The sequence below is a fragment of the Sciurus carolinensis genome, chromosome 10 (genome assembly GCF_902686445.1).
Source record: "Sciurus carolinensis chromosome 10, mSciCar1.2, whole genome shotgun sequence".
NCBI lineage: Eukaryota > Metazoa > Chordata > Mammalia > Rodentia > Sciuridae > Sciurus > Sciurus carolinensis.
Window position 1 is genome coordinate 136,760,775 of NC_062222.1, and position 13,514 is coordinate 136,774,288.

Genomic DNA, 13,514 nt, shown 5'->3' on the forward strand with positions numbered 1-13,514 from the left:
GCAAACACACAGCACACAGATGGGGCATTCTTTGTTAAAGGACTGGGGATGGAGGTGATTGTTAGAGGCCCTGGCTGATCCGTATGCGGTGGCCCATGCCTGTAATCCCAGAAGAGGTCCAAGAGGCCGAGGTAGGAGGATTACAAGTTCAAAGCTAACCTCACCAATTTAACAAGGCCTTTAGCAACTTAGCAAGCCCCTGTGGCAAAATAAAAAAAAAAAAATGAGAAGGGCTAGGGATGTGGCTTAGTGGTTAAGTGCCTCTGGACTAAATTTCTGGAAACAAAAATAAATAAATAAATAAATAAGTAAAATAAAATAAGGGGGGAAAAAAAAAGAAAGTAAGAAAGGATGTGGGGATGTGGGGGAGGGTTATTTTCCAGGACTGATTGTTGACTCAGGCCTGAGTGATTTGGTTTTGCTTTTTTGGTACCGCGGATTGAACTCAGGGGTACTCAAGCTCTGAGCCACGTCCCCAGCCCTATTTTGTATTTTATTTAGAGACGGACCCGCACTGAGTTGCTTAGCACCTCGCTTTTGCTGAGGCTGACTTTGAATTCACGATCCGCCTGCCTCAGCCTCCCGAGCTGCTGGGTCACAGGTGTGTGCCACCTTGCCCGGCTTGTTTTACCTTTTAAAATATCATTTGAAGCTACAAATGAGGGAGAATTTTTGGGTCCCTGTATGGAAGGCTCTCACAGGCACTTGGACAGTGACTCCTTAGCTGCATCTGTGACCCACCTATGTGTCTGATTGCTTGTTCACAAAGCACAGTGTCTTGCACGTGGCAGGTGCTCAGGGAGTGTTGCATGGTTGGGGCTTCATGGCATGCTGCTTGCTTCCAGGTCTGAAGTGCCAGTGTCTTTTGTGGCCAGTTAGCCTGTCCTGTCAGAGTTCCATGGCAGAGTGCCCGAGCTGTGGCCCAACCCAGGAACCCAGGCATGCAGACTTTGTTGCCCCTACCCTCTGCCCCACCCTGCTTGTGACTCAGGACGAACCTGCCTTCCCACTCCTCCCTTCCCTCCCCTGCCTTTCCAGCTAGTCTGCTCCATCCTGTGCATTCACCTTCCAGACTGAGAGGAGGAAGCAGGAAGGGCCCTGCGGTGTGTCCCTGGGACTGTGACTGCAGCTTGGTAGGAGTGTGGTAACAGGAGGGTCAGTGCTTCTGTGGTTGGCCCCCAGAGCTGCTGTGTGGTCATAGTAGACAACATGGCCATCTCCCCTGTGCTTCTGTTCATGGACAGGTTGGTGGCCACTGCCTTGCCTTTCTTGCTTTTGTAACTGGAGACAGCTGCAGCAGGGTCTCTCCAGAGAGTGGAGGCTTTGATATGGTTCAGCCCACTGTTCTTGATCAGTCAGAGGTGTTCCGCAGGTGGCCTTCAGTTTAAAACAGGTCCTGTCCTATGAGGGTTTGCTGTGTGCTCTGAGCTTGCACACGTGTAGCTGGTGCTTGTGACACAGTAATGGAGCCTCAGTGTGGTCCCTTCTGCTGTGGAGCAGGTGGGATTTTACCACACGGGAGGCATGGCTCTAGTGTGAGTCAGCGAGTCAGTCTGAGGGTGGGATGTACCTAGTGATCAGGCATTAGGGCAGTCTTGGTACCTTTGCCTTCTCAACCCTGATGAGTCCAAGGTCTCTGTGCTGTCAACAGGACATTTCTTAACCTCTTCCTGTGTATTCAGTGGTGACTGCACGTAGGGTTTTGGGAGAAGTGTTGGATTTAGGTTGTGGCATCTGATGGGTGACCTGTAATAGGTAGATATAACTCAAAATGGTGGCAACCCATGGCTGCGCTGTCCAGCTTGTTTCTGATTGCATTGAACTGGAAGTTGCTCACAGTTTCTGTAGTGAAATGAAGCAGGGAACGAGCAGGAATCCCCAAGAAATTACTGAATTACGGATGGAGCTCAGAGGTGGAGTGTCTTGAAGGAGGACTTTGAGATTTATTGCGTAGACTCTGAGGAGCTTGAGAATCCTCTGAAGTTCGTGGTCAGTGGAACCTGCTCTACTGGGCCTGGAGGATGGTGTCCTTCCAGCTCAGCTGTCCTCTACCTGCTGTAGTAAGTGGTGGCCTCTGGTGCTTGATTCTGACTCTTAGTTCCATGTGGCTTAGCTGGGTGTCTTTGGGAGGGTCTCTTCACCCTCTTTGGATCTACCTCCCTCTACTTAAAATGCACCACGGCAGTTCTCATGTAACTCTGATGAGCATGTGCTTGAGTGCTCTATGCCAGGACCTGTTCTAGGTATGAGAGACACAGCAGTGAGTGAAGAGACAGTGTTCCGCCCCAGGCGCTGTTTGATCTGGTGGAGTGGACAAATCAGACACGGTGGAACTGCCACTGCTGTCAGTGAGTGTCCCTCTCCAGGGCAAGTGCTTAGAAACCCGTCAGCAGGGACTCATATGTAGCCCAGCATAGTGTTTTGTTGTCAGTGAGTTTTGCAAATGACTCCTGAAAGTCGCCTTCTTTTGACGTCAGTAACATCCACAAGGTTAAGTTAGTGGGGGACAATGCCTAAGAAGTAAGGGGATCTGCTACATTGGCTGCACAGTCCCTGGTCTAAGGACAGAGGTGGGACTTGGCTCTCAGTTCTGCTGGAACATTGTCACCTGTGAGCATGCAGCATCAGCTTCCGACGCCTAGGTTTCACACGCCAGATCAGGACAGGGTCTAAGACGTGTTAGTGACACTTAGCCTTCAGGACCCCTAATTTGTTCCTAATTTTGTGATCATAATTAAATTTTTTTCCTAAAGAGGAAATTGTATAAGCTTCAGGGACCTCCAAAACTTGAATCAGCTGCTGCAAACAGATGATAGAAATACTGAGGTCGCAGATGTATGGAAGCACAGGGGTTGGGGACTACAGAACTGAGCCACAGGCTACTGCTTAGCTTAGGCTTGCTGTCCTGCAGGAGTCTAGACCCATTGTGGCCCAAGCAGCCGGAAACTCAGGTTTTTTTTGTAACTTATGGATTTAAAAAATGTTCTATAAATAATTCACATTGAAGAACACCGGGTAGACAGAACCCAGGTTCCCAGTTTGTCCCCTCTTCTGATGACCCTGGGCACCTGCCACAACTGCACTGAACTCTTTAAGTGTTGGGTGACTTAAACATTATCCCACATGGGTCTCTCAGGGCCTCGGAAGAAGTTAGTGTTAGCTCCACTCACAGCTGAGGAACACAGGGGTCCTGGAGATGGTAGTTACTTGCTCAGGGATGCTGCTCTGTGAAAGGGCAGACCAGCATGGGAGCTGGTTTCTGTGTAACCCCCCCATCTTTACTTCTCTGCTTGTGGCTTTTCTGATGCAGACTGAGCTGCCTGAGTTGAGGACACTGGTGGAGGACACTGGTGGATGTGGCCCAGTTCAGGTTTGGGGGCCTTTGCACCAGGAAGGCCAGTTCTGCCTCACTCCTGGATTTGTTGGAAGCAGGTGATGCAGGAGTGAGGACAGCCACGGGAAGGCTGTGGACAGCAAGTGGGTTGCCTATGGCCACTTTGTCCTTGTTGCAGTTAACCATTCTCATGTCCCCTTTCCACTACCAGAGCTCTGCTCTTCCTTAGGAGAAGTTGGGGAGTGGAACAGGAGTGAGTGTGTTTGTCTGCACTATAATCCATGCTGCCTGCGTGTTCCCTGAGGGTGGTTGGTGGCCAACCACTTTATTCACAATGGTAGGAAACTGAGAAGTTTGTGGGCTAAGTTCAGTGGAGCAGATTCTGTTTGCCCATTGGCACTTGACAGTCTTGTGTTCGTGTCCCAGGTGGATGGCCTTGGGAACTTACCTGTTTGGCCATCTTCCTTGGAATACTGTCACCAGCCTCACACTGAAGCTGTGGATAATGTTTACAGTAAATTCCTTAAGGCAGGAGCTCCATTCCTAGAACAATGTTTGAAAGAATTAGTGTAGTTGAACAAATAACAACTCTAGGTCAACAGATGTCTGAACAATTGAGGGTGGCACTTGCTGGCATAATGTGGCACCTCCTTGCTATGCAGAGGTCCTTTGTCTCCCTGCTCCTAAGGCTGTGCCCTAACTCCTCCTCTTTGTGCATTGGCTCACCATCTTTCACCGTCTGGTCTCTTTGGCCGTTGCGTGGGGGAGGACTTCGGGCTGGTACTGAGGCAGTCTGTGTTCCGTTCCAGGGAGGGGAACTCATATGGGTTTGGTCTTAAAAGGGTACTGACTTTTTAAAATTTTTTATTTATTACCTTTTTAGTGGCAGACAGACATAATATTTAATTTAATTTATTTATTTTTATGTGGTGCCAAGGATCAAACCCAGTGCCTCTCATGTGCTAGGCAAGTGCTCTCCCACTGAACTACAACCGTAGCCCTGGGGGCTGACTTTTATAGGATGGTTTTATTGTCCTCCTGTTGGGGTGCTCCAACTCTCAGTGGATGTCAAGCCCGCAAAGCTGCCTAAGTGTGACTCACCTTGGACCATGTAACTCTGCTCCCAGGTTCTGAGCTCCCTGGGGCAGAAGCTGCTTACCGCACCCTGTGTCCCACCAGCAAATGAACACAAGGCATGGTGCAGGTCTGGTTGAGACACACTGCTGCCCGCTGAGGGGCTTGCAGTGAGAGTGAGCCTGCAGCTGCTCTGCAGCTGTCTTTCCAGTAGGCTTGCTACTTCATATCAGTGACGAGTCTGGGTAGGATGCCTTTGAGCATCCTGACTTCAGTGGCTTCAGGAAGTTGGTGATGGAGTAAGGTGCTAACAGGTGGTCCCCACCAGTACACACACACACACACACACACACACACACACACACACACTGCTGAACAGTCTTTCAATGCTCTTTCCTGGGATGCCTTCAACCTTCAGTCCTTTCTTTTCTCACTTCACCAAGACTGGACACCCCTCCTCTTGGTTCTCAAGGTCTCCCCACCCTGACATCAGTAGACAGTTTGTTGGTGGGCTTCTTGAAGGCTGATGACTTTCCTAACTCACCTGTTTTATGGTCTGGGCCTTGGACACCATAGACACTCACCAAACGTGTGTGGAACTGAGTTGAAAGCCTTGCAGTAAGCACTGGGTGCTTTCATAACCTCCTTGGCCACGCTCAATCCTGGGAGAGGGAAGTGAGGTTCAGAAGAAATGGCTACCAGTGGTGGAGCCAGGATGCAGATGCACCCCTGCCTGCCATCAGAAGCTTGTGTGCCTGCTGGGTTCTGCTGTGCTGAATGCTTCGCCTCTGGTCCTTGCCTAGCGATCCTCTAGGATCAATGTGAAAACTGTGGTCCTATTGCCACTGCCACTGCTTTCAGCTTAAGTGGGGACTTGGTCTCTGGGAAGCACAGAGCAGGCGGTGCTCAGCAAAGAGTGAGTGGAGTGAGTGCAGACCACGAGCAAGAAAGTGGATGCAGCTGTCCACGAAGTCCCCTTCCCTGTAGTCTCCTGTAGATTGCATTAATTGCTTATGCTTGAGCACAGTTACTGGACTCAAAGTGATTACACTAGTCCAGGTGAATAGATTCATTTTCACTTTTCTTTTGTTTTTGGTGTCAGGAGCATCACTGCGTAGCCGCCTCATCCCTCTAGCTTTTTGCCTGTCACAGCACTTTGCACCAAGCCTGCAGCAGCTGCCTGCACTCTGCAAGCTGCCTTGCTATGTGAGCAGAAGCATTAGGTACTTCATTGGGTTTGATGAGGTCTTTCTGATCTGAAGGGTGAGAGTGGGAGTGATACAAAAGTGTTTCATTTTTTAGTGGCAGAAATACCTAGTTTTGCAATGGCTTCTTAAAATTTTTTATGATCTTTAAAAAAGAGTTTATACCTTTTCTCTTTTTCTTTTTTCTTCTTTTTGGAACTGGGGATTGAACCCAGGGGCACTTAACCACTGAGTCACATCTGCATCCCTTTCTATTTTTTATTTTGAGAAAGGGTCTCACTAACTTTCCTAGGATCTCACTGAGTTGCTGAGGCTGGCCTCAAACTTGTGATTCTTCTGCCTCAGCCTCCCAAGTCACTGGGATTACAGATGTGTGCTACTGTGCCCAGCTAAAAAGAGGTAATATTTTCAAAATTCAAAAAGTACAACAGAATTTATGGTGGAAACTTGTGTTTCACCACCCTGTGACCTATCCTGGAGGAGTGAGTGTCACCAGTCTTCACATTCTTCTGGAGAATGGGGGACTGGACATACAAAGGCAGCCACCTGTACCAAGTGGCCTATTCCCTACTGTCTCATACCTTGCTTTTGTCTCTTCTTCTTCTTTCTTCTTTCTTCTTTCTTCTTCCTTCTTCCTCTTCCTCTTCCTCTTCCTGTTCTTCCTGTTCTTCCTGTTCTTCTTCTTCCTCCTCCTCCTCCTCCTCCTCCTCTTCTTCTTCTTCTTCCTCCTCCTCCTCCTCCTCCTTCTTTTTTTTGGTACCAGGGATTGAACCTGGGGCGCTTTACCCCTGAGTCACCTTCCCAACCTCTTTTTTCTAAATATGAGACAGGCTCTCCTTAAGTTGCTCAGGGCCTCACTAAGTTGCTGAGTTCTGGCTTTGAACTTGCAGTTCTCTTGCCTCAGCCTCCCGAGCTGCTGGTATTATAGATGTGTGCCACCATGCCTGACTTGCTTTTGACCTATGACAACAGGTAGGACACTGTCTCTAAGAAAATGTCTCTCGTCTTTCTTAAAGCTGCATAATCCTGTGACATGAACTCTTGGGTTTTCTTTTTATGGCACTTAAAAAATGCGGGGCTGGGGAGATAGCTCAGTCAGTAGGGTGCTTGCCTTGTAAGCACAAGACCCTGGGTTCGAACCCCAGCACCCAAAAAAGAAAAAAAAAAAAAATGTTATATTGCATGTAGCCAACATATTTCAACAGGATGGCTTTTGCATTTTAGGAACCTGGTGAGCACAGTAGTCAGTGACTCTCCTGTTGCACAGTAAAGTTGCAATCCCTTTGTCCACAGGGATGTTGATTCTCTGTAGGTTTGGTGTTCTGTCCCCCCTTGCCCTTGTCCCCCAGTCCTCCTTGCCTCGTTGCAGATGGTGAGCTCTTGTCTACTTCCTGCCTACCAGGGTACCTGACATAACTGGGACTGTAAAGAGCCTGGTAATTGGGGGAGTGGAGGAAGCTGAGGAGGTCAGTGTTGGTGCACTCACATACCTGGCCGTTCTTGCTGGTACCCTGCAGGTCCCACGTGTCAGTGACTCACCTTGCTCCTAACGAACACCCTGTGCTTGAGGTCTGGCACTCCACCTTGAACCTGTGAGCTTCTTTCTGGCTTCACAGAAGAGTTGGATGGCAGACACTGACACGTCCTTTCCCCCCCAGGGTCAGGGATTGACCCAGGGCCTGTGTGTGCTAGGTGAGTGTTTTGCCACTAATCTAAGTCCCCAGCCCACACCACTGTTTTTAATACTCTTTTGTTGTTGATGTCTCATGTCTCCTGAGTCAGAACCTACTGAGGTGAGATGATCACTTTCTAAGCTAGAGATAAATGCCACAGTGAAACTTTGACTCCTTTTCCCTTCCCTGACAGGACCCGTGCCTCTAGAGTTACTCTTCCTTTGTATTGGCATGGCTTTATCGGGGACAACCCCCAGCTTTCTTTTGAAGGCTGAGGCTGTTTCAACAAGATTTTAAATGCCACTGAGTAACATTTTGTGCACATCCTGGTGAGGCTACACCTATGTCACCTTTCCTGGGAGCTCCCATTCTTGCAAACCAGGTCCCTCTCCTCAGATCTCTCTGTGCCATTGGGAGGAGGGACAGAGCGCTGGTTTAGATGAAGGGGTTGGTGCGAGGGCAGTTCCTATTCTTCAGGGTGTAGTCTCCCTTCCAGTAGAGAGGTGCCTGGTGGAGGAGCAGCTCTGCTTCGAAGGCCAAGTGTGTGACTGGGCTGAACCCTGGACTCAATCACCTCATTTAATCCTCACGTCTCCCTTTTGGGAGAGTGCTTCATGACTGAGGGATAGCCTCTGATGGGCCTTTTGGGCAGGTGGCAGGAGCTCAAGGGTATGGGGCCAGACTGCATGCCACACAACCAGTTGTAAGTCTGTGGAGGGATTTGGGGTTATAGCCTAGGTGATCCAGTTGTGCCTTCAAAAGGTGACTCTCATAGATGGTCCTGGGACCTGAGGATGCTTTTTGTGTCAGTGGGTATGGTTAAGGGCCCTGGGAAATACCATAGGAATGAGGCCTGTTGGGTGACTATGAGGGCACCTCCCCTCCTAGGGGCCTGCAGAGAGCTTCCTGCCTTGCAGAAGGAGGCATTGCTGTCCGTGGTCTGTGGAAATTGCCGGCAGCATCACACACCTGCCTGCTGCAGCTGAAGGAAGACTGGAGTGGGCACATGGGCAGAAGCGAGTGGTGAGGTGTGATGGGTTGGCACTGGGCCGCCTGTGCAGATGGGGTGGTGGGCTGATGTGCACCAGGTTGGCATATGTGATTGGGTGTGCAGAAATCCAGAACCTGAGGTTGTCCTGAGTTCCTGCACAAGGGAAGTGGGTGGTGAGACTGCTTGAGGTTGGAGGCAGGGGACGTAGGCACAGCACTGTTGGCTCGCATTGGGGGGCTGACTCAGGCAGCTGCAGGTGGACTGTCCTTTGCTCAGTGTGCTGGGTCTCTCTTGGGTCAGACACTGCCCGGAGGCTAACAGCTGCCTGTCCCTATTGCTGCCAGTAGAGTGCTTTTCCTCCTTCTGACAAAGGGGCTTATTCTCCGGCTGAAGGGCCCTGTACTGGAGATGCAAAACAAGGGAGTTCGTTCTTCTGTGAGGCTGGTTGGGAAGCATCCTCAGGCGCTTCCTCCATGTAGGCACTCACCCACCCCTGCAGGCTGTCCCCAGCTCCCTGCCCTCCTCAAGGACTTGGTGGGATGCCCCTCGTCCCCCAAGCTCTGAGCCCCCACTTTCCATTGCCCCTCTTTCCTAGGAATCCCACCCTGGCCAGAGGCTACCTCCCCTGAGCACACTCTGGGTTGTCCTCTCCTGCCTTTTGCATCTGTGCCGATGGCTTTGTGTCACATGTGCCTCCTCGTCCCCCAGCGTTTGCCTTCCTGCAGACACACATGGTGGCTGCTCCACTTGCCCAGAAAATGTGCATTGAGTGCCTACTGCATACTGGATAAGGCTTTGGGAGTGTGGAGTTACTGCCTGCCCCTGCACTCCTGGTGAGGAGAGGAAAGGTAAGGGGACAGAGCTTACCCTGAAGACAGAGAATAAAGCAGTGAATGCTCTGGAGATAGCACTGGGAGCTGGGCCTGAACAAGCTTGAGGACTTTTGGTGTCTTCATGAGAAGAGGAAGCATGATTCCAGTAGTCCTGGTCCCATGACAGTTGACAGTCAGAGGGTGGTTGTAGGTGGCTGTGACTGCAGCTGCTGCATGCTCCAGTGTTCAAGGCTGAGGGTTGAGCTGACTCATCAGGTTATACGACTCAGGAAGGAACAATGCCACATGTGTGGGGGGTCCTAAAGCACGTGTGCCAGGGGAGCTTCCAGATTCCCCATCAGGTTAAAGGGCCAGAGGGTCGGAATGAATGGGTTCCACACCATCCAGCTTTATGCCCCTTTGTGCACAGCTCTCACTGTGCCTGTTTGGGAATGAGCTTTGCTCCTGTGACAAGCAGACCTTGCTGGATCCAGCTGCCAGCTGGGCCAGGCTCAGTCTTCCCATACCTGCTATCCTGAAGGAAAGGCTTCTTTGGGTTCAGAGCCCCTAACTGCAGCTCCTTTTTTATTTGTAGTGACTTGTTTGGGGGATTTTAACTTCTTATCTACAAAAGATAATGTATCCAAGATACTTTTTTTTTTTGAATCTGTCAAAAGTCACAGCCTGTCATGTGAGGGTAAGCTTTGGACTTCGATGTGTTTGTCTGCACCACTTTCATGCAGACTCAGGCAGCACTGAGGATGCTCGGTGCCTGCCCCTATCCTGCTGGTCCCTGTTGTCTCAGTGAGGAGCACCTTTTGTGCTTAGCCTCTCAAATCACAAATCTGGGAGCCAGTCACCCAAACTTCCCTTTTCACATTCTCATACCCAATTGCTTCTGTGTAGGTATCCGATCCATTCCCTAGACCCTCTGCAGCTCTGTGCCTTTTCACTTCTGGGCTTTCCCTCCTGAGAGCATTGTTTCCCACCCTTCCTCCCTGTGCCAGCCAGCTGGCTTCCCCAGAGACATGCAGCTCTTCTTCAGCAAACCTTGTCAACTCAAATTCCTGTTACCACATTCTTAGCATCTTCTGGGTACCTGGGGTTGTTACCTGGTTTGATTGCTTAAGTCCCCCACTGATGGCAAAATCAGGCGTTAAAGGGATTGGTTCTCCTGACAGCTCAAAGTTGATTTCTTATAAATGTAGATATAAATTGCCTTAGACCATGAAAGCATTTCTGAAATGAGTTCCATTATAACCACAGCATAAATGCAAGGAAGAAAACAATAAAACACTTGTTTTCTTTTGCATAAGTTTTTGTAGTTTTATTTTGATGCAATTTCAAACTTAACAAGAAGTTGCTAGGAAAAAAAAATACAAGATAACCTTCATCCAGATTTACCAGCTGTTTACATTTTGCCCCATTCTTGTGCAATCAATTTCTCTCCTATATGCATATTTTCCTGAACCCTTAGAAGAGTAAATTGAAGATATCATGTCCTTTCACTCCTAAATATATCAGCCTCTTGCCTAAGAACAAGGGCAGTCTCTTACGTAACCATACTACAGGTATCAAATCAGGAAAGTAGGCATTAATCCAAGGCAGTTTTCAAACACAATCAGCCCTTTCTTCTTTCATGGCCCAGCATGTATCCCAGGATCACAGCTTGCATTCGTTGCATCTCTCTGGTTCTCCTCTGATCTGGAACACTTTCCTAGCCTCTGTCACTCATGACATGTGTTGTTGGAATGTAGATCCATTGTTCCCTAGAAGCCTTTAGTGTGGATTGGTGGGCTTGGGGCACACCCTTGGTTGCTGTGTGTTGGCATATCAGGTGGTCTCAGAGCACCACATCAGGTGCCAGGGTCTCAGTCCTCACATTGGTGATGTCAGCTTTGAGCACTTGGCTAAGGTGGTGTCCCTAGGTTTTCCAGTATAATATGAACTGTTTTTGCTTTTGTAATTCATAATTTGTAGATGTTTCAATCTATGTAAAGATCCCATTCCTCATCCAAATTTCACCAGTAGTTTCGCATCCATTGTTCACTTCCTGACCCCACTAGCTCATGATTAAGGGCCTTCTAAGAGACCCCTTGTTATTTGTGTTTATTTACTTGTATATCTCTGGGCCATGAATTTCTGTTTTAATGGGTTCTAATCCATATTCTCATTATTTTGATGATTAAACTGTTCCAGAATTGGCCAGTAGGGGCCCCTTTAAATTGGTTGCTGTTTCTTTTAGAGCCCATGTTTCTTACACCGCTTTCTAGAGAGGCCTTGAAGGTTCGTTTTAATGACTGCACCAACACAGTGCATTCCAAAACATGGTTTTTGTGGACTACCAGTTGGTGGTTGTGTTTCTTGGAGTTTTGTTTGCTGTTCTTGGGAGAGAAAACATGACCATTACATGAGTGCCTTTCCTTTTATGATTCTTGACAACTTTGTATGTAGATAATACAGATTAACCTTGTAGAGAACTGAACTGCGCTAGAGGCTAAGTACTAAAGCAATTGCTATTCTTAGATACATTCTGCACCTCAAATTCCAGTTCATTCAACAGCCTTGTTGATCATGGGCTGGTGTCCCTTTGTTAAACATAAGAAACAGGTTAAGAGAGGTTAATATATGGGTCCAGAGTCACACAGTTAATGAATGGTTGAGCCAGGGTTTTAATTCAATTCATATAACACGTTTCCCACTCTAATTGTAGACTATACACACCTAACAGTTAAATAACAAAAAGTTCATTGCTGGTTTCAGGTCTTTCTCTTGCTTCATTGTTCGTCTGAAGAGTTAATGTGACTTACCACATATCCCTCTCCAAGAAAACTTGACTTTTTTTTTTTTTTAATCAGAGTGATTTGGCTGTCCTAATGTCTTTTTAAATACCCAGAAGTTCCTAACCCTTTTATTTCTTCCTATAGGAATTTGCTTGCTAGAAAACAAAATGCACGACTTGACAAACAAAATGACTCGGGATGGAAGTTATTTGGAAAAGTGCCACTCCGAGAGAATGCTCAGAGAGAGCCAAAGAGAATGCAAAAGGTACACCAGACTCAACCCAGAAACAGGCTGTTGTGTGTACAGCAAATGTTCACAAACCCCGCAGAAACGACTATTGCTGAGGCTCGGAAATCAGAAAAATCTTCGTATTGTTTGCATGCCAAGGTCCTAAAAAAGCTAAGTCTATATTAGAGTGTGGATGAATTTCACCCTTTTAAATTCTTATAGCTTGTCACATGCACATAGGGAAGTTGACTGGACAGAGTTGGGCTTTAGATATTTATAACTTGATTAAATTGAATCACGTTTTTCACTAACAGCTGCAAACTTATTTATCATCAGATTTTTTGGCTTGATATTAAAACATTTTTTCCCTGGGTTTCTTGGGGCTTAAATCTTTCCAGTGTTGCTCTGGGATGGAAGTCTAGGCTGTCATCTTCCTGGGCTCTGATAGGACCCCTCCCTTGCTCACTCTGAAGTTACCCACTTCTGTGTTAGGATCAGGCTAAGCCTGCAGCATTATCCCCACCCTGCTGCCTTGGTCCTCACTGTAGGAGTCATGCCAGCAGCTGCAGCCATGTGTTCATCTTTGCAGGGAGGGGCTCCTGCACAGACATGGCATGCTTGTGGTCTGGGTAACCTTGACCGGTAGCCCTGCAACCTCTTCCAGGCCCCAAACACGGCCATTCTGGCATCCTGACAGTCTACCATTGGCCCAGTGCCTTGACATTGTCCCCAGCCACTTTCTTCTTCCAGCCTGACATTTGTGGAGGCAGAACTGTTGAGGATGACTAAGTGCTGGGCTCATGATTGGCACTGGGGTTAGAGAAGGGACAGGCACCTGTGCACAGGAGCAGTCCTCTGGAAATGATCCCAGGGCAGGTTTTTGAGGAACTCAGATGTGTAGGAGGGAGGCAGGGCCTTCCAGGGAACCACACAGGCACAGAGTCAGAGGTGTGACAGAATTGTTTTGGGGACTGAGTACTGAATGATTGTGATGTGCTAGTTTTAAATGGTTCCACACTTGTGTTTCTAGTTCATTTAAAACTGGGATTGACCCTGTGAAGAAGGATTGTTATCTTTAGTTTACCAAAGAAACACTGAGACATGGGGGCCAGGTGACTTATGCAGGACCGTGTAGCTAGGAAGTGGCAGAGCTGAAATGTGACCCCCGGAATTCAGGCACAGGGCCTCAGTGCAGGCAGGGCTGGGCAGGCAGTGAGCCGCATGAACTGGGGGAGCATCAGGAGGAGGTTGTGCCTAGTGCTGGTGTGCCTGTTGCCTGCCTCCTACCTGGGGGTTCTCTGAGGGCAAGGAACGATGAACTTACCCTGGCAAGTCCAGGTGAGAGAAGGCAGGGTCTGGCCGAGTGTGAGGTCATGGTGGGGTGTAGAGGATAGCCTCTGTGAGTACTGGGCA

At 48.6% G+C, this 13,514-nt stretch overlaps 1 protein-coding gene across 1 annotated transcript in view; it reads left to right on the top strand.

Moving 5' to 3' along the window:
• Tbc1d14 (TBC1 domain family member 14) overlaps window positions 1-13,514 on the top strand; it is a 100,995-nt gene that overhangs the window by 33,511 nt on the left and 53,970 nt on the right. Inside the window, 1 exon segment of the mRNA XM_047566317.1 lies at window positions 12,017-12,137. Coding sequence (XP_047422273.1) covers window positions 12,017-12,137 — 121 coding nt within the window.